The sequence below is a fragment of the Spermophilus citellus genome (assembly GCF_964194105.1).
Source record: "Spermophilus citellus genome assembly, chromosome: 2".
Taxonomy (NCBI): Eukaryota; Metazoa; Chordata; class Mammalia; order Rodentia; family Sciuridae; genus Spermophilus; species Spermophilus citellus.
The window spans coordinates 184690796-184714260 of NC_138183.1; the positions used below are offsets into that span (position 1 = coordinate 184690796).

The 23465-nt window shown below is 40.5% G+C and overlaps 1 protein-coding gene across 5 annotated transcripts in view; it reads left to right on the forward strand.

Annotated features, from left to right (window-relative positions):
• DLG2 (discs large MAGUK scaffold protein 2) overlaps positions 1-3289 on the forward strand; it is a gene marked incomplete at both ends in the record, with an annotated part of 2048692 nt that extends 2045403 nt beyond the window's left edge. For all 5 annotated transcript variants that reach the window (XM_081281630.1, XM_081281626.1, XM_081281627.1 and 2 more), the window contains 2 exons: positions 1310-1401; positions 3183-3289. In XM_081281630.1, coding sequence (XP_081137756.1) covers positions 1310-1401; positions 3183-3289 — 199 coding nt within the window. The remainder of the gene's footprint in view (positions 1-1309; positions 1402-3182) is intronic.
• Between the last annotated feature and the right edge of the window lie 20176 nt (positions 3290-23465).

Consider the following 23465-nt stretch of genomic DNA (forward strand, 5'->3'; position numbering starts at 1 on the left):
CCATTCTGCCAGAACAGAAATAAAGTAGGCCTCAAAGTTTCTTCTCATTATTTTGTTTGTAAAATATTTTAATTGGCACATAGTAATTGTACATATTTATGGTGCAATATTTCAACACATGAAGACAATGTGCAATGATCAGATTAGGGTAATAGGCATATCTATCACCACACATATCATTTCTTTGTGTTAATGTGAAACATTTAAAATCCTCTCTGCTATTTTGAAATAGTCAATTAATTGTTGTCAACCATATTTATTCCACTGTGCTACAGAACACTAGAAGTTATTCCTTATATCCAACTGTACCTTGTACCCATTAATCATACTACAGATTCTATTATACCAAGTTCCTCTATCCTATCCTCTATTTGACTAAATTGCTTGATTATAATCTATTTGAAAATATTTTGGTCCCAGGACTTTTGACTTGTTCCCTTCTGTGTCCATTTCATTTCATAAAAACAGGACATTCAGGGCTCTTATTGCTATAGACATAACTTGACATTTGCAGAAATTGAGTAGTGAGAGCTGCAGACACCCTTTTGCCCTGAGAGATACAGATACCTATGGGGTCTTCCCCATTTTCTATAATTCTTTGGAAGTACCATGTTTCTCACTCCACATTTTCGAATGAACAGTAGCCCTTAAGGGGGATGCAGAAGGCAAGAAATCAAAGCCTTTTGGAAGGTCAGGACCCAAGAACAATCAAATTGACCTCTTGGAGGTGAGGAGGGCCAGAGGCAAAAACACATTTTTCTGCCCTCCACCTCTCCCAACTCTGACCACCCCTGAAAAAGTTCCTTTCATTCTATGTCCCACATTTTAGAAAGACTGAGGTATACTGGAGCAAAGGCCAACAAAGGGTGACCAGGGAAGTTTGGATTTAGAAATCATATCCAATGAGGGTCTAGATGAAGTAGGACAGTGTATTCTGAAGATGAGGAAGCCTCAAGAAACCAATGAGCACTTTATTTAAATCCTCTAAAACCTGACAAGGAGAAAATTTGACCCCACCCTAGAGGACTGCAGGATACAGAAGAGCAAAAGTGACCGCAAAGCCTCAGGACTCAGATTCCACTTGAGTCTTTTGCGGGGCCAAAAGACTTCCCTCCAGAGAGTAGGCTCCTTGGCCAGGAGCCCTTGTGGCTGAAATGAGTCCAGCAAAGAGGAGTCCCAGAGGAAGTCTAGGAAGCTACTGCTAAGATTGAACTATGCTTTCTGTAGGCTTCTTTCTTGCCATACATTTTAATTTTTGGAAACTTGGTGTATTCTCTTTGTGTCCTAATTTCAAACCCTCATTTACCAGGGAGATGAATAAACGTCTGACAGAGGAGCAAGCCAAGAAAACCTATGATCGAGCAATTAAGCTAGAACAAGAATTTGGAGAATATTTTACAGGTAAGTTCCCCTCATCCTGGTACTATGAGGAAGGAGATAAATTGTCTGACATTTTGCATAGAGAGGGTTCCAGGCCTGGTGAACCTGGGCCCTAAAACCATTTTGTTGAGCATCTCTAATAACTAATTTATACATAGAAAGGAACTCTCTGCTTCACCCATTTGATTCAGGATTCTGGGTTCTCCCTCCTCTGAGATCACCAGCAGCCAGCCCCCAGCTTCCCCCTGGCCCTAACCCAAACCTTGAGTGGCAGATGCCCCTGAACTATCTCCTCCTATTAAGGAGACTTGAGGCATTGATACCTCATTAAACTATCTTCCTAATGGCATCTGAAATTTGGGGGGAAAAACTCTTGGGACAAAACTGGGCAGGGGCCAAATTGGGCAGAGTCCAAAGCAGTCACTCTTGAGAAGCAGTCTCAGAGTCCTTCATTCTCTGCCCTCATGACCTGTGGCTCTGTCTCCCCATCAGCAGCACTTGAACAACACGCTCAAAACCCTTCCCTGTGTTTTAGCTAATTCTGTGTCAAGTCTCAGTGCAAAACTTTTTTCTTCTTCTTAATCATTTCTTTGGAAACATGAAGTTTGGGAATAGAGGAAGAATTTCTTCTTCTGGATATCCTTAGTTCTCTATTCTTATGTACTTTCATGAAACACTGATTAAACCCAGACAGTAATCAAACTGCAATTGGCCTAACAAGTAATTCTCAGCAGTTTAAAAACAAGAATTTTCCTCCTCAATTACATGGTATGGGATTAGATGTTTTTTTTGTTTTTTTTTTTTTTTTTGTCTTATTCAGAATGTGGAAAGTGCCAGTGGCATAGCAGTTTGCAAATATTTTTGATTGCATTATATTAAATAAGGTTTCTGTCAGTAACTAAACTGTAAGTCATGTTTCTTCCTGAAAGAACATCCAAATCGGGAAATCAAGTCAAGCAATGTACATTTTGATCATTGGTTTATATTCAGGAATAAAATATTGTAATTACTAAGTTCTGAGAGTTGTTTTTGAAGACTGAAGTCATATTTCAGTACCAATTTATGTTTAAGCCCCAGTGTCATATGGATAGTACGGATGTTTGGGAGATCTAAATAGAAAATAGTTTTTGTTCAAAGGACATAATAAAATGTGCTTAAAACTGCCCTGAGTGACTTAATGTTTTAGGTAATTCATAGTTTTAGCAGTATATGTTTCCTCTTAGGTGTTTCTTGTAAATAGTGGCCTTAACTGGTAAACATCTCATTTTATCAGATTAATCAGAGAATAAATGGGGTTTCCTGTTAAGTATTTTGAGGGCCAGAGAAGTTAACTACAGTTCCTCCCAAACCCTTATTATTTCCTCTGTGTCTAAAATGCCTGGATTTCTGTCTCTACCAAAGTAAATAAAATAGAGAGAATCTAAGGCCAGCAGCTCTCCTTGCTAAACAGGGAGCTCTCAATCTGAAAATTGATCAATGTCTCAATTCAGTGGCTAGCTCAGAGTAGGCATCCATAAAATATCTGTTAAATAAATGAGTGATTCACTGTCCAGAACTACAAACAGAGATGCTGCCGGTGCAAAAACTCTGATGCATTGAATACATGCATTGAAAGCATTTTATAAATCATTAATGGACCCTGCTTATGTTAATCTTCTACTTTGTCTTACTTGTGAAAAGTGACCTTTAAGCTTCCTGGTGACTTGTCTGTCACTGATATGAGTTTCTGTTGTTTAAGTAATGAATGGTCTTCACCACCAGGGGATGATTTCTAACTTTGGGCATGTTTACTTTTGTTACAGCTATTGTCCAAGGAGACACCTTAGAAGATATATATAACCAATGCAAGCTTGTAATTGAAGAGCAATCTGGGCCTTTCATCTGGATTCCCTCAAAGGAAAAGTTATAAATTAGCTACTGCGCCTCTGATGACAGAAGAGCATTTAGAAGAACAAAATATATATAATATACTACTTGGAGGCTTTTATGTTTTTGTTGCATTTATGTTTTTGCAGTCAATGTGAATTCTTATGAATGTACAACACAAACTGTGTGAAGCCATGAAGGAAACGGAGGGGCCAAAGGGTGGGACAGAAAGGACACTGCAGAATGCAGGAAGGCTTTGGTTTGCTCAAAGTACCAGGTGTAGGGATGAACCTCTGACAGGCTTTCTGCCCAAGAGATGGGCAGCCTCCTCACCCCAGCAGATGTCCAGAGCTGATTTAGCTGCTGAGCTCTCTGTGTTTTTTTGCTTTAAAGAAAAGTTGCCAGCACTTGAACCTCACCAATCTTCCCATTTCCCACATCTGTAATTGGTATTCTTCAAGTTTTATAACTATGCACATCCTTTGATTTCTTAACAAGCAAAGGAAATAAAGAAGGAAAAAAAAAGAAAGGAGTCCCTCTGGAGATGACATACTATCAGGGAAGGATAACTGTATAGTTTTCTTGACTGGCATCTGCAAAGACAAGCATTTCATAAAATTCACAAGTGTATGGAGGACTAACCTTATGAGAGGAGGGGATTCCACCTGGGATTAGCTTTATGATTGTTGATTGTCTATTTTGCCATTTATAAACTGAAAGAAGGCACTACAGATGAGAATAATTTATACAATAAAATATATTAAATGTATAGAAACGAATTTCTATAGGTTAAAAAAGTTTTGTGAAATATTTTGTAAAGACTAATTAATTGAAAGACTAAATGTATGCATTATCAGCAGATGATCAAATTCAAGAACTGGAAGTTGCACTCTCCCTTTTGTTGCCAATGATCCATTAAGAGCATCTGAGTTCCTTCCAAGTCTGACTTCTCCCTCACTTACCTCCCATGATCTCCCTTGCACACTAGTGATACACTCTTATGGAGCACATCCCTTAATGAGTTGCCCTTATGGATATTTTTTAGAAGATATTTGGTTAATATACTTTTTAACTGATGGCTTTTCAGAGAAAAACTCAAGCAAATGATCTAAAGGGAATTCTTGCTTTTCTCTAGTTAAATAACCTGGGCCCACCATGCAAATAGTTGAATAACTTTGTTCCTAGTTACTTGCTTACTTGGTTACTTAAAGGACCATTTAGTATTCTGGCCAGCCATGAGTAATTAGAATTATTCTTTTTTTGTTGCACAGAGTAATTTAGAGTTTTGTAACAGCCAGAGTTGGTGTTAGAACCATGGGGAGATCTGTCCCAATATGCACTATTTCTTTGAGGAAGAGAGAAGTAAGTGTCTGGTTGGAGGGGTGAGGGGTTCAGGCTTTTTTGTTTCAGTATATAGGACAAAGAGAACCACAAGGAAAGACAATTATGACTTTGAGCTCAACCAATTGAACTGCCTTCCTTGGGGATGCACCTGGACCAAGTTTATTTTTTAATAATTATAATGATGATTTTAAAAAAGAAACCTCCCAAAGCCTATAAACTGAAACAGAAGAGTTTGTTTCCCACTTTAGAGCTGATGGTGACATCAGCGTTGGTTTTGCCTAAGGTGTTTAGAGAGAGACTTTTCAGTGATATTAATAACCACTCAACTCTGGGTTCTGTGCATGCCCAGATTAAGCCCCATCGCCTTATTTCTGGGGTACATCAAGACCTGGCAGGGATTCTGCCACACTGTGCAGCAAACCAGCATGTAGGCTGGGGTGGGAGAGCAAAAGATAGAGTCATCAGAGTGATGGGGCTTCTTCACAGTAAGAACACTGGAGCTCAAAAATGAGAGTCTCTTTCCAAAAACAAGGGTTGTTCATCTTACACTAAATGCCATTGTCTGCCTGGCTGCAGTCACCAAAACAAACACAAAAATGCAAAATTATGCATCTACCTATAGAGGCTGCCTTTGCCAATGGAAGGGCTAGCAATGCATTTTCCCTCTGTTGAAAGTTAAATTTCCAGAGACATCCTTAGACTGCTCAAAATGTTAAAGATGTGTTCATATCTGCAACTCGCCAGTTTCAGGTCAAGGCCAACTTTCATCATTATTGCTCCCAAAAGTTTTCTGCCACCAGAATGCCATTCCTGATCCCAGCTCTATTTTTAGGCCACCATGATAACTTCTTTGGTTTCTCAACTGAGCATGCAACCATTTATTTAGAGGACTGTCATTAATGAGTAGATGTTTTCTTGGGTCGTGTGATGTGCTTTCCATTTAATAGTATTGCTGTGGCTGAGTACAATCAAATTGAACCACCAACCCTTGGTTTTGTAGTAATATATTTATTTTCCTAGTGTAGATGCTTCCATATTAGAATTGGCATTTGCACTGATTTTTTATGTAGATTTATATAAATATAGATATACATATATATTTGCTTGAAAAATCACCAAGTGAATTGGTGAGAGGGTCTTTTCCTATAGAATTTACACCTCCATTTGTTGTGTTGTCTTGCGCTTCCCAATGTTGAGGTCTCTATGGCTCCAATGAACTGGTGTATTTTGCAGCAAATCTAATGACTTGAATGGAAATGAAATGAAAGGTACCCAGATTACATCTGGTGCAAATGCACTTGGAGCCTGGGGCCAGACTGGTGCTAACATTGCAAACTTTGTCCGGAGCTCTCTCCAATCTGAAGGCTTGCTGGGGGCGCAATGTCACCTTCATATGCTGGGCCCTTTCAGAAAAGTGCCAGATCGTGTCACTGGTGCTATTTTTCATGCTCTGGTACAATGTGTAGCACCACGGGGGTCTCAGCTCTACCAAAATCAAAATCCCATTTGTCAGCCAATTGCTGGGGCATTTGGTTTTTTTGCTTTCCTCCTGCAGGATTTCTTGGCCATTTATTTTCAGGCCTTTCTCCCAGCCCCAAATTCTTAGATTGGCTCTATCTGCTTAGCAAGCCCATCTTTACAAAGCTGCACTCGGGTGCCTCTGTGAGCTGTCTTAGATCCTACTGCCAGCCCTTCTGGACGCTGAGCCAAGGGAAAGCTTTCTGCATCTCTGGTTCTTCTGCTTTTTCTTTTTTCCTTTCCTCATTCTTTCCCAGTGCTCACCTCTTCCTATCTCATCCTATCCCTCTTTGTTTTTTTCCTGGCTTCTTGAAGCCACTGATCTTGTCCTATAACCCTCCTTCACTCCCTCCCTGTTCTTTGTCCACCTCTCCTTGAGTCTCTCTCAATGCCCTTTTTATACCTTTCCTGTCCTCTCCTCTTATCCCATCTCTGATCAACTCTTCTCCTACACCCCCTTCCTTAATTTTTCTGTCCTATAAAGGGCTTATGGCTGCTTCAGACAGCAAGTCCATACTCTGGACTAATGACACATATACTTGGGGTCACCATTTTTCCTACTCAGCCCAGAAAGCAAAGCTGAGTGTGAGGCCCTGACCTGGAGCCAACTCCAGCGTGCCTCCCGGAGCCAGCCTGCACCGCTGCCCTGGTAGCGATGATGCATGTGCTGTGGGCCCTGCCAGCGCCTGGGTACCTCTGCCTGAACCCTAGTCCTACACGAGCTCACTCCCAAGACCACCCCGAGTCTCTGAGGACACTTCCTTTCAGTAAAGGCAGACTCTGGCCCCAACAATTATTCTGACAGCAAACCTCTTCCTTCTCATTGAAGCCATGTCATCGCCTTGGTTTGGAGAGAGATGATTTTTTCCTCCTACTTTCTTTTTCCCATTTTCATGTGAAGCTCCCTCTGCTTTTCAGCTGGTGATTGCTCCAGTGAGATCGAATGGACTTGCTGGTAAAATGACAACTTTTTCTTTCCTGTCTTGGTCCTGCCTAAAATTCCTACAAAAAAAAAAAAAATTAAGCCAAGGACTCAGGCTAGTTCTTAAATTTATCATACGAATTTGTCACTTCTAGGGGGAAAAAAAAAAAAAAAGATCAACTCCCTTAAAGCATGTGGAGTAGCTCCTGTGACAACCAATTATCCAGGAGACTCCCTACAGAACTCTGTGGATATACCTTTTACTTATGTGTATGTATGGTCTATGTGATATGCATATCATGTATACACATATTACATTAGGTATGAATGAATGTGGTTGGAAACTCACACACACACTCCAGTCTGTAAATATCCTTCCTCACTGAAACCTGTGCTTTGGAAATCATTTCTTGTACAGCTGTGCAGTTTCTTGTAGCAGCTGAGGACAAGCTAAGACAGGAGGACAGTTTAGACAAAATGAGCTAAAAGAGTAGAGTACAGTATCTCCCTAGCAATTCCTGAGAACAGACAAACCAAGTGGGAAGGTTGACTCCCAATGGATGGCAAACTTTTCTTCTCTCCCTTTGAATTTGTGTTTTCTAAGTGTGTCTTAACTTTTGAGTGCACCAGGTTGTACCTGTTAGATCCTTTGAATATGACAATTTTGTGCTTCTCTCTGACAGGATGTTTCTCCACTGAGCTGTAGTACAGGAGGGGAGGGAGGGGGGATTACTCCTTGCCTGGGCTGGAGTTTACAGAGACACTGCACAGCTTACACTCCTGTTAAGTGTAAATATTCAACACTTCCATTCCATTTGTGTAAAAAATAAAGCACACACGATTATAAAATCAAGATGTATATTTCATACTCAGTGTGTCCGTGGATATTTATTGCGTTTCCCGTGTCAGCGGTGGCCCCATTGTAAAAATGCTTGATAGTGTTTATAAACATGTCATGGTTTTATTATAAGATATAAATATTAAAACATTTTATACTTTATAGCAAATTATATTCTCCCAAAGCATAATTTGTCTTATTTCATAAAGAATAGAATCATCTTTATTTTTATCAAATTTGTCTAATTTCAGAGCTAAAGTGCACTTAGGGTAGGTTTGCTCTGAGAAATATGGGCAGTGCAAATAGGAATTGACATAGTGCTTTTGTATATTTTTAAAATATTTGCCTGCTTTTAGTCAGGATTTTTTGCCAAAAGTGAATGGTATTTTTAAAGATAGGCTTTTAAAGACACATCTTTTGGGGGGAAAGAATTTCCCAATGACAGAATCCCAGAAAATATTAAGAATAAAGAAAAAAAATATATTTTTACCTGATACTTATGATACAAAGAGTGGCACAATTTGGGGATGCGGTGTCATTATCTATACACATTGAGGCCACAAAACATACTAGCTCCAAAGATCTGAACATATTAAAAAAAATGTCAAGTTTGGGAATTTGGATCTTCCAGATTCCTACATTTTTCTCAGGTTAAACATGCTATCTTGTACTGACATTTAACCAGCACAGGTCTGATAGCTGGAGAAACAAAGCAAATTCCTTCCATGCAATGGGTGAAATGTCATCAAAAATCAAACCTGCCACTCAGGAAGCCAGAATGGTTGGTCATGCCATCCCAGCCATCACTGTGAGCTAGTGGGCATGATGACTGATGCCAGTCCTGATGCTTGGTGGTAAAGACCCTCAGTTTAAGATACTGACTGAAGCTGCAAGACCAATGCAGACCTCAGGTTTCAACGATTATAGAATTTTTAGCACTCGCAGTCTCACCTTGTTTAATATTAATGGTGACACTACAAAAAAAGCCATATTCACTTGAATAGCATGTGTTTATTCAGAAGGAAAGAAAACTTTAGAAGAGCATTTGACTTTTCCTTGTGTCCTATTTCATCTATGTAACTATTTTTAAACCTGATGATTCTGGAAGTCTCAGAAGCTAGAAGTGACCTCTACATCTTCAACCTAAAAGGGCACAGCTATGAAGCTTTCTCTGTGGAGACACTGTGAGACCAAATATTTAGCAACAGAACTTAAAAGCCCCACCATGGCACAAAGCTAAGGGACATTTGTAGAGGGAGCCAACACGAGCTTTCTTTACACAACCATACCTGGCGTCTTGCAGGTTGTCAAGGGAGAATGTTTTCTATGGACCAGGACTGCTGGGCCTCATAGCCCCAATTTTTGTTTTCTGTGACTCAGCTTTCTCATGGGGACACCTCAAAAGGCAACACCACTGTCATCAAATTGGTTCCTTTCCCTTCTAATATTATGGCCAAAGTGTCAAGTCCAGATCTTGTTCCTTATTTCCCTTAGCACAGATGGGACAAAGCTGAAACAGTTGTCAAACTTTGCTAAAGGGAATTAAAAGATAATCTCATTTACGATATGAGCTTAGAGCCCAGTTCCTGGGTGGCTTCCATGAGACAAAGGCCATCTTTCTCCCACCACCAGGGGTCCCTCCAACGCGGCTAGAGCAGATGTTAAACCTTCAGTTTCCACAACTGACTCAGCAACTGATATACCCACTGTGTATCAGCTGTGGGTTGAGGGACCCTGCTGACTCCATCCTCTTTGTTCCCATATAGTAAAATACCCATTGAGGTGATTCGTGATGATTGATCTGATGGCTCTTTCACTGTAGACTTCAAAGGACAAATGATTTTCAGCATGCTTCACAACTGAAAACTGACACATCAGTAAGACACCACTGGTCAAATTTTCAAAGCCCAAAACTTAGGCACTAAAGGAACTGAACCATATGAAATGTTCAACATCCTTAGCCATCATGGAAATGCAAATCAAAACTACATTGAGATTCTGACTCACTCCAGTTAGAATGGCAATTATCAGGAATACAAATAACCATAAGTGCTAATGAGGATATAGGACAGGGTAGGGGAAAATAACTCATATACACTATTGGAGGCAGTGTAAATTAGTACAGCCACTTTGGAAATCAGTGTGGAGGTTCAAAAAAACTAAAAATTAACATACGATCCAATTATACACCTCCTTGATCTACCAAAAGAATTAAAATCAGCATACTTTAGAGATACGTGCTGTTTTAGTGAGCTTTTTCACTGCTGTGACTAAAAGACCTGACCAGGACAAATGCAGAGGAGGAAAAGTTGTTTGGGGGCTCAGTTTTAGAGGTCTCAGTCCACAGACAGCCGGCTCCATTCCTCTGGGCTCAGGGTGAGGCTAAAGATCTTGGTAGAGGAAGAGGTTCAGGGTATTACAATCAGGAAGCAGAGAGAGATTCCACTGGCCAGATACAAAATATATACTCTAAAGGCACCCCCCCCCCAGTTCCCACCTCCTCTAGCCACACCCTACCAGCCTACAGTGCCACTCAATTAATCCCATCAGGAAGTAATTCACTGATTGGGTTAAGGCTCTTCTAACCCAATCATTTCATCTCTGAATGTCCTGCATTGTCTCACACATTAGCTTTTGGGGGACACATCACTTCCAAGCCATCACACCCACCATTCTGTAAAATTATGATGTATGGCAAAGAGGGACACAGTTCTCTCCCACTTCCTTTCAAGACCTGTCTTCCTGGTTCTGGTTCTGGTTCTATCTTGTTTGGATGATTGGTCAGGTAACCACCTGCTCTTTAAGCCTTTGGAAGGATGACCTATATGAACATTGCAGTGGAGAAGCTAAACTTACCATGAGATAAACAGGCATCATTCTGGCAAAAGAAAATGGCCTCTACTTACTTCCCTCTGAAGGGAAAGGGGGAGAAAAGCATTTTCAGGTGGACATTCCAATTTTTAAATTCCTTATGACTTGAAAAAGCAAATTACAATCCACAGATCCTTAGTAATGGAGTTAGTCCCTCAGAAAGGACAGATGATTTCTATTCAACAAAAATGTGAAACAAACAAGTTGAAAGGTTGGCTCCTAATTGGATTGTTTGGTTTTCATGAGCCACACCTGTCTTTGATGCCCTTTGAAATCTTCACACAGAAATATTGCATTCCACCAGTCTCCTTCATCTGGCAGTTCTGGAATGAATAACCCCTGCATCGAAGAAATCTCTCCCCCCTGGGCTTTCCAAACCAGGTTCTTATAATATTATTTACACTAATTTACTTTCAACCACCACATCTGGCTTTAGTCCTTTTCCCTAACAACCTGTGTTTTGATTACCTGAAATTCTTCCGAGTTTAAAGGGAAGTGTCACATATTAAACTGGAGTCAAATAACCGGCTAAAATTTAAGTTTTTAAGCCAACATTCACACAAAGAAAGGCTAGGCGTTGCTTAATGAAAACTGCTATACAGGAAAATGTTTCCAAAGAAGCTAGAATTTTCTCTTATTTGGTAATCATTCCTTACACTTTTGGTCAGCCAACAATAAACACTTGCCCCCAGCCTGGCTCTATTTAGATGCCAGAGTAAAAATAAATAAATGCACAAAGCACAGTCTGTTTTCTCAAGGAATGCGAGCTTCCTGGCAAAGAATTAAAAGGGGGAAAAGGGTAATTAAAATGCAGGAGCTCTAAAACAAACCAGTTAGTGCATAAGATTCTGGAAGAGCGACCTTGACATCTGAGTCAGACAAGAACCTCTCCTCTGATTGCCTTCATTACTCAGACCTTTGAAAGAAATTTTATGGCAAAACTGAATCTCTTCCCTGGTGTTCCTGTCAATCCCACGATATCACATCCACAACCAATCTCATTGGCCACCTGACTGGCCTATTATATAGACAGTTTTCGTTTGGCTTGGTTTGGTTTTTCTTTATTGTCAGGTTTTTTCGGTTTTTGTTTTTATTTTGGTTTGGTTGTCTTGCCTGGGTGGCATGAAGATGACAGACTGGCTTGCCAGGTAAACAAAAAGGGCAGAACATGAGGTATGGGTTAGAAATGAAATATGGGGAGATTAGTGGTTCATCATTGTCTCTAACAGGCAGCAAGAATTATCAGGAAGCAAGAAGCAACTTGAACAGTTGGCCAAGATGTAGGATAATCCATGCACTTATAAGGAAGTCTGGAGAGATGAGAGTCTGTTTTCTTTGCAATACATTGACTTGTTTGATTCATAAAAAATATTTGGCTGAAAGAAAAATGTTGTGAAAGAATTCAAGCCTCTTCCTGGTAGGCCCTTTGTCCACATTTAACCAGTCTGTGGTCAAGCACTATGGGATTCTGCCTGACTCTGAGCAGAGACACCTTGGATGAACCAACTCCAGGCTCCTATGTCACATGTGTGGCCACCAGTGCCACCAAGTTGTTTCACCCCTGTGCCCACAGCCCATCAAGACCAGCACAACACTGAGGTAGGACCAAGGCCCCCATGCTATGGGATGCTTGTTGCTTAGGTGAACTCACAGCCCAAGACCAGCCACAGGTGATGCTAGCTCAAAGTCCAATAGACTCTCCCTGGTCCTGGAGCTGTTTCAGAAGCTCCATCTGTTAGCAGATCTGGGGATGGGACCATTAGGAGCTGCATTTCACCAGCTGCCTTCGTTAATACATCTTTTCATATTTTTATGCTAATAGTAGCACTATCCTTAGCTCTTGTGATGGTAATTTGGTTCAGCTTGGTATTCCCATGGGAAGACCATCACCAGAGGATCTTAGCTGCCATCTTGCTCTGCTCTCCCACTTAACAAGCATTTATCGAGTTGAGTCAATCGTGGCCCCTGGACCCTGAAGGGAAGAGCAGCATGAAGGGAAAATGAGAGGTGAGGTTGTAAGAATTAAAGAACAACTATTGGAGCCATCAAGAAAGCCTGGCATTTGAGCTATACCTTGAAAGTATAATAATGAGAGAGAAGGAAGATGGACATCAGGAAGACAGGAACATAAAGAAAAGCTAGAGGTGGGAAAAGTAAAGGTACCTATAAGGACATGCTGATGGCCAAGCAGGGCAGATGCAGGTGCACAGAATGCTTGGTGATACAGGCACCGTGAAGAATGTGCCCACAGCCAGACACCACAGGTGTGCAGAATGCTCAGTGAAAGGCTAAAAATAGGAACCTGGAAAAGATCAGAAGAGAAGTCCTTACATGCAGGCAAGTGATATAGCTTAAATGATGAGGAGCTAATCAGAACTTTAAAAATCAAATTTGCATTTCAGAATGCTCACTCTGGCAGCCGCATGGAGAATGCACTGGGGAGGAAGGAGCAGGAGACTAAGCCATGAGGAAGAGGATAAAGGAGATGTGAGCATGGCTGCAGGAATTTTCTTCAGAAAGGGAGATTGGCAAGTATGTTACACCTCTGCAGTAGTCTGTCAAAAGCCCAAGTCACCAACCTAAGCCCAGGATCTCTCTCACCTTTTCAAGGACTGCCCAGCCCTGCCATAGCCCCCCGACTCAAACCAAAATGTAATCATGCTCTAAGAATATTCTTGATGCCATAGTCTCCTGCCCAGTTTATCTTATTCCTCTTCATTAATGGGGGTGTCTATCTGCGGAGTCCTCTCAGGATGCAGTTTCTACTTATCTACTAGACAAAAAGAAAAAAAAAGACAGCTGAGTCAGCCCATTTGAAAGAGTTTTACAGAAACTCTGCCTAATGACTTCTATTGCCATCCCATGGGCTTTCCCAAATGGCAAGAGAAGCTGGTAAAATAGATTTTAGCTAAACATTTGGATGCCTCTAGAGAAAGCTAATAAGAAAGAAGGGAAGAATGGGAACCTCTGCTGTGCTTCCTTTGATCTCACGTCCCCTTCTACCACACCTCTATTTCTCTGCTCTTCACATTATTTCTCAAAAGACGTATCAATATATCCCACCTGTATTTCCTCACTTCCCATTCTTTCTTCCATAAATCCAGGTTCCATCCACATCATATCAAGTTGCTAAATCCAGGGAACAGACCAATTTTCTCCTTGTTCAACTAACCTAGCATTCAGGTATTTTTCTATGGAATATTATCCTTCCTCTCAGCTTCCTCAACAGCATATTTCCCTGTTTTTCCTCCCACCCCACTAGCCATTCCTCATTCTCCCGCTTGCCCTCCTTCTTTATTCAGTTTCATTCAATTCAAGACTCCTTCCTGCTCTTCTGTTTTCTCTCTGATCTCACCCAGTGCCCTGGCTTTAAATGCTTTCTTCTTATGCTACTGACTTCCAAATTCATGTCTCCAACCGGGACCTCACATCTGATCTCATCTCATCTATTGAGTCGATCACTTGGCATGTCAAACTGGTTCTGTCACCAAACTTAGCATGATGAAACTGAAAGTTCTACCATATCCCCTCAACCCCAACCCCCAAACCTATTCTTCCTCTGATTTCCCCCTACTCAGTACATGGAATCTCTGCCCACATGATTTCCAGACCCAAACCCAGAAAAAATTCATTTTAAGCCTTTTGTCTCCCTCACTTCCCATATCCAATCCATCTGCAAGTCCTGCTCGTTCAAGTTCAGATATTTTGCCAATTTGTTTTTACTGTCACTACCACCACCTCAGTGGCCCCATCAACACTTTCCTCAACTACTACAATGTCTTCCTCATATTTCCCTTTTCTCCAATCTTGCTCAACTTCTGATCTACAGAGGCCAGAAGTGATCTTGTGATATTGTACATTGATCTCTACTCAGAATTCCACAATGACCATGCCTGCCCATTGCTCTCGGAATAAAGCTGAAATTCCCTTGGCAGGTCTTACTTGATTCTTCCTACCTCTCCAGTTTTCCCCTCATTTCAAGCCAATGGGTCTTCCATCAGATACGCTAATGGACCAGATTCTTTGCCATATTAGAAACTTGCAATTTGCAGTTCCCTGTGTCTGGAATGCCCTGTTCTTTGCTCCTCATATGACTGGCTCCTTCTCATCCTCCATGTTTCAACCTAGAGAGACATTCCTTCATAAACATACTGAAGATACCGACTGTTTCCCACTGCTGTCTGCCACAGCATTCTGCTCATTTCTATTAGGCTATTGACCTGAGTTTGCAATTCTTTCCAAATATTTTTAGATGAAAATGTATCATTTGTTAAATTTCTTGTGAGTGGTTGATTTCTTTTCCAGACTATCCCCTGTTCATAATACACTGCCTGCTACTCACCAGGCACTTAGTTAACTAAATATTTATTGAACAAACGGTTCTTGGAACAGGTGAAGAATATAATGTTACATTTAATCTCTCCCAAAATCCTATCAGTTGGGTATTTTTATAGATGAATAAACTGAGGATCAAAGAAGTTATATAACTTCCCCCCAGGACTTGCAAAGAGTAAAAAGAGAAACAAGAATTCAAAACCAGATTAGGCAGGTTCCAGAGCCTGTTCTCTTCTTCCACAGGAAGCTGCCCTCACCCCCAATACACACACACACCATATCTTCAGGGTGTCAATCACTCTAGTGGGTCATTTTGTGCTTTTCACGTGGCCAGAGAGTCAAGAAAACAGTGCCTATTGCTTAACATGAGACAAATAATTGAAAAATCAGCCTAGATTTCATTATCTTCCCACAACTAATTGCACCTCATTAAAAACCTGATTCTGAAGGCAGGAAGAAATCATTTTAATTAGCAATGGGTAGCCTTTTTTCCTAAACAAGTCTAAAATCTCCATTTACATTGAAGAAGGTTTTAATTAACAAGAAAAATGACTGTTTCCATGACATATGAAGAAAAGAGTGAAATTGGTCCAGATCCTTCACAACTCCCGGGAGACATTCTACATCCCTCCAACCCTACAAGCATCTGTGGCAGCCAGTTTAATCATAAATGTTTCTTGGTAAGCTGGTTACCTTTTCCTCTTTTTCTCTCATATTGATTATGAAGTTAGACTAGAAAGCAATAATAGTTATGCCCCTCCCTTATACTTCCTACCTACTTTATATCATTCTTGGCACTTCAGCTATCATTTTAACAACTTGCTGTTCAGCTTTGTTGTTAAGAAACCTTTTTCATTGTGTTTAATCCAGATTTTTCAAATTTATATGACCACAGAACTCTTTGCCCATAGTATTGTGTTGGGAGCTGCTCTGGATAGGAGCTGTGTGCACACTTTTAAATCCTGAGTAAAGGGGTACTGACAGTTTTTGCACCCATAATACTTTGGACTTTACCTCCACTCAGATAATGAGGTGTGGCTCCAGGAGTGGGCTTTACCTGGTGGGGATGAGTTACACTCACCTGTTCCTTTGTAATCCTACCCTTTGCCCTTTATTGGATAGAATGTTCTGTGGAATAGCGCCCCCAACAAAAGGCAAGCCTCAGAACATGCCCCCCATCTCTCTCTCGTCAGCCTCTCATGTCTTTCTCTTGCCGCCCCCCCCCCCCCCCCCCCCCCCCCCCCCCCGCTTTGTGGGAGCCTGAGGCCAGGAGCCCGGGAGGCTGTCCTGAAGCTCAGAAAAAGGTATTCCATGTCTGCATGGTCTTTCGTATCACTCCAAATTCACTTGAGTGACTTTGGTTCAGTAGCCCACGCTGGATGAGGGCTACAAGATTGTCTGCAGGGTTAACCACCACCAATTCCTCCCATCCCTATGTGCACTTGATCTAAGCTGGCCTGGAGATTTACTTTGTCCAATATGATGTGACAATGACGTTGCTCCTGTTCTGGACTGAATCCTTAGGAGGCCTGCCAGATTGTTTTGCTGTCTTACAAACCAGCTACCAGTAAGAAATCAAACCATCCTACTGGAGGGAGGTGTGGTTTCTCCAACTGTTCCAATCACCCTAGTTGAGGCCAAGCATGTAAATGGAGACTTCTTGGATGTTCTAACCCCAATCAATTTCTTAACTCAGTGCAGCCTCATGAGCAAACCCAGTCAGCACCACATGGAGCACAAAATGGCATAGTTGAGGCCAAGCAGCCCCAGAAACTTCAGAAATAATAAATAGTTGTTTTTTTAAGCCACCAGATTTTAGGGTGATATTATGATTTAGATATTAGTTATCTCCCCAAAAGCTCGTATGTGAAACAGTACAAAAACATTCAGAGGTGAAATGATTGGGTTATAAGAGCCCTAACCCAATCAGCAAATTAATCTCCTGATGGAGATTTACTGAGTGGTACCTGAAGGCAGGTAGGGTGTAGCTGGAAGAGGTGGTCATTGGGGACATGCCTTTGGGGTATATATTTTGCATCTGGAGAGTGGAGTCTCACTCTCTTTGCTTCCTGATCATCATGTGAGCCTCTTCCCTCCACCATATCTTCTGCCACATTGTTCTGCCTCACCTTGAGCCCAGAGGAATGGAGCTGGCCATCTATGAACTGAGTCCTTTGAAACCATGAGCTCCCAAATAAACTTTTCCTCCTCCAAAATTTTTCTTGTTGTTTGGTCACAGTAGCAAAAAAGCTAACTAAAACAGGTAGTTTGTTACATAAATATAGGTAAACAGTACAATATATTATAGATCTCATGTTCTATCACAGTCAATTTGAAAAATCCCTATACTTTACAGATAGGAATAATGAAATCCAAGGAACCCCAACTTTGAATTGACTTCCCCCAAGATCATCTAGTTTTCTGGGACATAACTTAGCTCTTCTGATTATCCAGGGCTCTAACCACAACACATGCTACTTCTTGTCTTACTATCAGCCAACAGAATTTTTCCAGTGTGACTTTTTCCTGGTCTGATGGTTGATTTAATTTGACACATTGGGATCTTTAGTCATTAGAGATCTCTAGAATATTTAAATCATCCAGGTTCAATCAAGGCTCATAATTATAGTTTTATTTATTTTCTAATTCTCCCCATTGAGGTTTTCCCCTTATTTCTGTGGTTTACACAGAAGTCCCCTCTCCTTTATTGTCATGGTTAAATAACAGTAAAGAGCCTGTGCTCTGACATCAACCACTCAGAATTCAAGTACCAGCTTCACTGAAGACTTTAGTCAAGTTCTCAATTTCCTTGTCAATAAAGTGAGAATATAAAAATGCCTGCCTATTATTTATTAGTATTTTTATCTTATTTTTATTATTTTATCACAAATTTTTTCCATGTTTTCGTTAACAAAAAGCATACAGCCAATCAAAATGTCTGATCATCACGAGATAACCAGTGTTGCTATTATGAGCTGAAACAATTCTTTCTAAAAGGCAAGAATATTTATGTTTCATCTGAGTTCATCTGAGTGGTCTTTTGTAGCTAAATGGCTAATAGTTTCTGGTTTTTGGAAGGTTATAGAATAGGAGAATTTTTTTTTTTCAAACCACCTACCTGAGTGGCTGAGGCCCCCAAATTGAGCTGACAAAAGACAGATTAACAAGAGAACATACACAACATTTTTAATATAAATTTTACATGACACAGGAGTCTTTATAAGGAAATGAAGACCCAAAGAGCTGGTTTAAGTCTAAGCACTTTTATAGTAGGTCTGGTGAAGAGCAGAAAACCAAAGGAAAGTGTGATAAGACAAATTGATACCAGTTAAGGATAGTAAAATGGGGAAATTTAGAAAAAGCATGTCCATCTGTATTTCTCTCAGTGTCTCCCATGCCCAGAGATAAGGATGCGCCTTTCCTCTAGTTAGAGGAGTTTATAGGGAGGCCATGCTCCCATGAGGACCTTAGGAACATCTTCAGGGGAGAAGGTGAAGGCCAGAGAGTCTCTTCAGCTTAAACTGTTCAATATGCTAAAGTGCCGTGTTTGGGGGTAACATGACCTAAACTCCATCACTAGAAAGGACTTGTGGTGCTTTATTTTTATTTACAGTGACCCCTAAAGGAAGTATTGGTCTGGAGAATATCCCTTCCAGCTTTGAAGTTTTGAAATTCTATTGACAAGTCTTTTTTCCCCCAGAAATCACCTAGCAAAGGGGTCACAGCTTCCAAGGGACTGGCATGGGCCCCCACTCTTTCTGGGGGCTCTAGAGGATATTCTAAAATGGCATGACCCCAGTGTGAATTGACAGAGAAGAACCATCTATAGGTCTGTGAGTTCATTTCCAGGCATGAAGGCTTGTGATCAGTCAGCCACTGGGATACATCCAGTGCTCTCTCTATCAGTTAACCTTTGAAGGATAGGTAAGTATCACCAAGTAAAAGGGATTTTTGAAGATAATATCTCAAGGGTATTGGATGAGTAAAGTTGCTGGTTCCTAAGTGTTCAATCAGAGGGTGGATTTAAAAATCTCATTAAGAACCATAGATTTTAAAATAATCTTTTAAAATGAAAGTCCACCCTTCAACATCTCAATGCCTATATTTCTCCTGGAAGTAATAAGATTTTTTTTTCCAATTGGGATTCAAATGCTAGAGAGAAGTACTTTCTGATATTTGTGGTTTGGTGTTTGCACAGGGTCTTTGCATTTCCTGTTTAAGAAAAGCTTTTCTAACCAAGCCTGATAAACCATTTTTTGTTTTCCCTGCACTTTCAAATTAAATAAAACAACCTGGTAACCTCACTGCCTGGTTTTATTTGCTTATATTTGTTTGTTTGCTTGTTTGCTGCTGAGGATTGAACCCAGGGCCTGGACCATTGCTTAGGACTACATCCTCCAGCCCCTGGGTTCTTAACTTTCCAACTTTTCACCCTAAACTTCACAATAACTTCAACCCACTGTGCCTAAACTTCCATGAAAACTCCCACTTCCTGCCTTTACCTATAAATCAGTTGTTTTCTTCCCTATCCTCTCTTCCATCTCCATTTTTACAAATTCTGTGTACCCTTTCTCTTCCCAGTTGACTGTGAACACTTCTAAGCCATTTTTAAACCAGGAGTTAATCTGGGTTTATATTTCAATTTATTACATGTGTGACCTACAGTAAGTTACTTAATCTCTCTAAACTTCAGGGCCTTCATTTATAAGAAACAGGTAATAACAGCACCTGACTCATAAAGGTTATTGTGTAGATGAAATAGGAAAATAATAATAAGCATCCCAACAAGAACCAGACCACATATTCATATTGTGATAATTCTGGAAAGATTGCAAAGAAGAAGGCAGGAGGAATATGAGTAATGTTGCAGGCAGCTCACAAGAACTGATTAACTTTTCAGACATTTTTGTAAGCCAGTTATTAAATATAGACATCTCTAAAAGAAATAAATTTTACAGGCTTAAAATTAGCTGTTATATTAAAAGCAAAGGTAATTGTGTCAGTCAGCTCTTTCTGTGACAAAATACCTGAGAAAATCAACTTGAAGGAAGAAAGATTTTGGGGGCTTGTGGTTTCAGAGGTTTCAGCCTATGTTTGCTTGGCCCCATCACTTTGGGCCAGAGATGAGGCTGAACATCATGCTGGAGAGCACATGATTGAACTAAGATGCTCACTACGTGGTAGAAGAAGCAAAGAAACAGAGAAAGGACTAGGGTCCCAGTATACCCTAAAAGGGCACAATTAGGCCCCACCTCCTGAAATTTCCACCTCCTCCCAATAATGCCACCAGCTGGGGATCAAGCCTTTAACACATGAGCCTCTGGAGGGCACTTCAGATCCAAACAGTAATAATACTCAAAACTCATCTTTTTCTCATTATTTTATTTCCTTTTACCATTATTTATGTTTTTGAGACACTCAACATTTATTATAGATCTGTAGCAGGAATACACTATAATGGAATGCTACTGTGAATCTTTTCCCAACTTCATATTGAGGGACATACTACTGATACCATGAAATCAGCCATGGTAGAGCATTTATACCACAGAAACTCCAATGTTACAAATCAAGACTGTCCTAAACAGTCCCTAAACCAGTTATTAAAACATTTACCCACAGCCAGGCTGCAGTTGTGGCTCAGCGGTAGAACACTGGCCTAGCATGTGTGAGACACTGGGTTTGATCCTCAGCACTACATAAACATAAAAATAAAGATATTGTATCCACCTATAACTAAAAAATAAATATTTTTTTAAAAAAATTGCCCACAGCAGCATATACACAAAAACCACAAGTACCCCAAACTGTTATCAGGCCCCAAAAGACAATGAGAGGGAAAAATTACCAGAATCTGGAAAGAGAAATTTGTGTGAGAACATCACTTTGACAGTCACAATGACCTTTTGAATCAAGGAACACCACCAACCAAAAGTGACCCTACAAGAAGAAAGCCCGGGGGATAAATCCCTGCCCTCACTTCCATCTCCTCTTCCAGGGCTTCACTTGTCCACTTCCTTCCAATGTCAAACCAAATAGATGTCTGAAGGCAAAGGGTCCCACACAGCTCTGTTCCTGGAGCAGACAGCAGGATAGAGGAGGGTAGAGAATAAGTCAGGCAGGACAGACGGAAGGGATCCAGCCTGGTAAACAGTGCTATATCCAGCACACAATAGAAACTCAATGTTTTTATTATTATTTTAATTAGTTAAACTCAACAAAAACTTATTAAATGTTTTACGAAATAGACTTCTCTCAGGAATCTGCCATCCAATATAGAGACATGTAACTAGATAAATTGCACATCAGTGCACAGAGTGCTGTTACTAATGGAGAAAAATAATTCTGTCTTTTATATGAGAAACCTCTAGGGCGCAGAAACTTTCACAAAAAGCAATCAATAAATATCTGTCAAATGGATATATTTTTATTTCCCCTCAATCCCTAATACTGTTTATTATAGAATCTTTAAAAGGGAGGAGATAGAAGGGGAACTAGTAATTTCCAAGTTCCTCTGTGGGCCAGGTGCTTTATATTTATTATCTCATTTCAGTACCAAAATAAAAGAATGTAAAAGAGTATATTAAAATCTAAGTTGCAGATGAAGAACCCAGATGATGGATATCAGATACAAAATAGTGTTAGACATACATGAGGAGGAAATTTCAAACTTGGTATCCAAGAACTTGCACAATCAAGAGCCAGATGGTGGATGTTAGACAAGATTTTGAAGCAATTTTGTGAAGATTTTAGTAACTATTGGAGTGCCAAGAGTTCCCCCCCCCCATGGTGGCAAAGAGGGAGTATTCTTGCCCTCTTGACTCAAGCCTACTAAAGAGTGCTTATGTTCCCAGATCCTAAGGTGCATCCTCTGGAGGTTAGGGATTCAGGGATCTGGTGTTTGGGTCCCAGCCAGGAAATCGAGCTGCTGAGATAAACAGCCTGGTAAACTCCTTTGGTAGGAGAGCTGGCAAAGCAGTTTTAAGATAAGATTGAATTCCCTGAGATTTTTGATGAGCAAGGATTTCCTGTGCATCAGGTGTTAATCATACAGAAGCAGCAGACATTTTGGAGGTATTTTATCTTTGGTAAATAGCACATCCTAGTGGGTATGAAGGGACCCATGGGTGAGTCTATGTGGAATACACCACTGGAGAACCAAGGACCAGGGATGAGCACCTGACAAAGGTGGTGGAGAGTGAAAGAGTTCAGCAGCTCCTACAAATAAAGGCTTCTTTGGTTCCTGGTGAGGGCCTGCGTCCTGGTTTGTAGATGGCTGTCTTCTCACCATATGTTCCCAAGAAGCAGAGGCTGAGCATCCAACACCAAATGGACTCCAATATTAAATTCCAAGTGTACTAGCCACATAAAAATGCTTTATACCTTCCCTGTGCACTAGCCCTCGCCTGCTACAGCTATGAGAGGAAGGAAAGACAGAAAGGAGAGGCAGCTCCTGTTCGTCCTTTCTCAGCTGGGCTTCTGATCTTCTAATATAAAAATATTTTAACTGATAAAATAGTACAGATTTTAAGTACACTGGGCTGGACTTTTTAAAACCTGAGTGCAACCAGGAGAGTTTTAGAATATACTTAGTTATCAGTTGTTGAGGAAAATAAGCTATTTTATTCTTTTACCCTTATGGAGTCCAGTTTATTTAATAAACTACTTATACATGTGCCCCTTCTTATACAAGGGGAATTCTGGTATCTATGATAAAATAATGTGCATGCAATCTTTGGAGTTAGACCAAACCACGTAGTCTCTCCAACCCAGCACCTGCTAGCCATGTGGCCTTGAAAGTACTGCCTCTGTTTTCACCTGTTTCCTTCCCTGCATAATAAAAATAATAATCACCCCTACTTAATGAGGTTATTGTAAAAGTAAAATTTGGCAAGATATGAGAACCAGTCTTTAAACTGTAGTCTCTAAAGCTCATGCTAAGATTTATATATGTTTGTTCCAAATTGGAAACAACCAGAATCCTTTGAAAACAGGAGCACAATTACACAAACAATACCACATCTGTATAAACTGAGTGGCCAGTTCTCTTCACGCACACATGCCCACATCAGTCTTTTCTCTTCTGAATTCCCACCATAGTATGTATCATTTGTCCCTTGACACAATCAATGATTAGAGCCACTGGCACTAGAGAGCTATTTGGTTCCCAGCACCAGAGAGAAGACATGCTGAATAAAATTAAATTGTAGTTACATTAGGGGACTTTATGACAGTTGAATTTACTTCTGGTATCTAGAAATCAAATAGGTCAAGAGACAGAGACTTGTAACTGCCACAAATTCTAATTTTACATCAACTGTCTTTCTTCTTGAGTTCATCAAACCACCGGCTGTGCTGACATTGGAAACGCCCATCTTTGATGTTTCACTG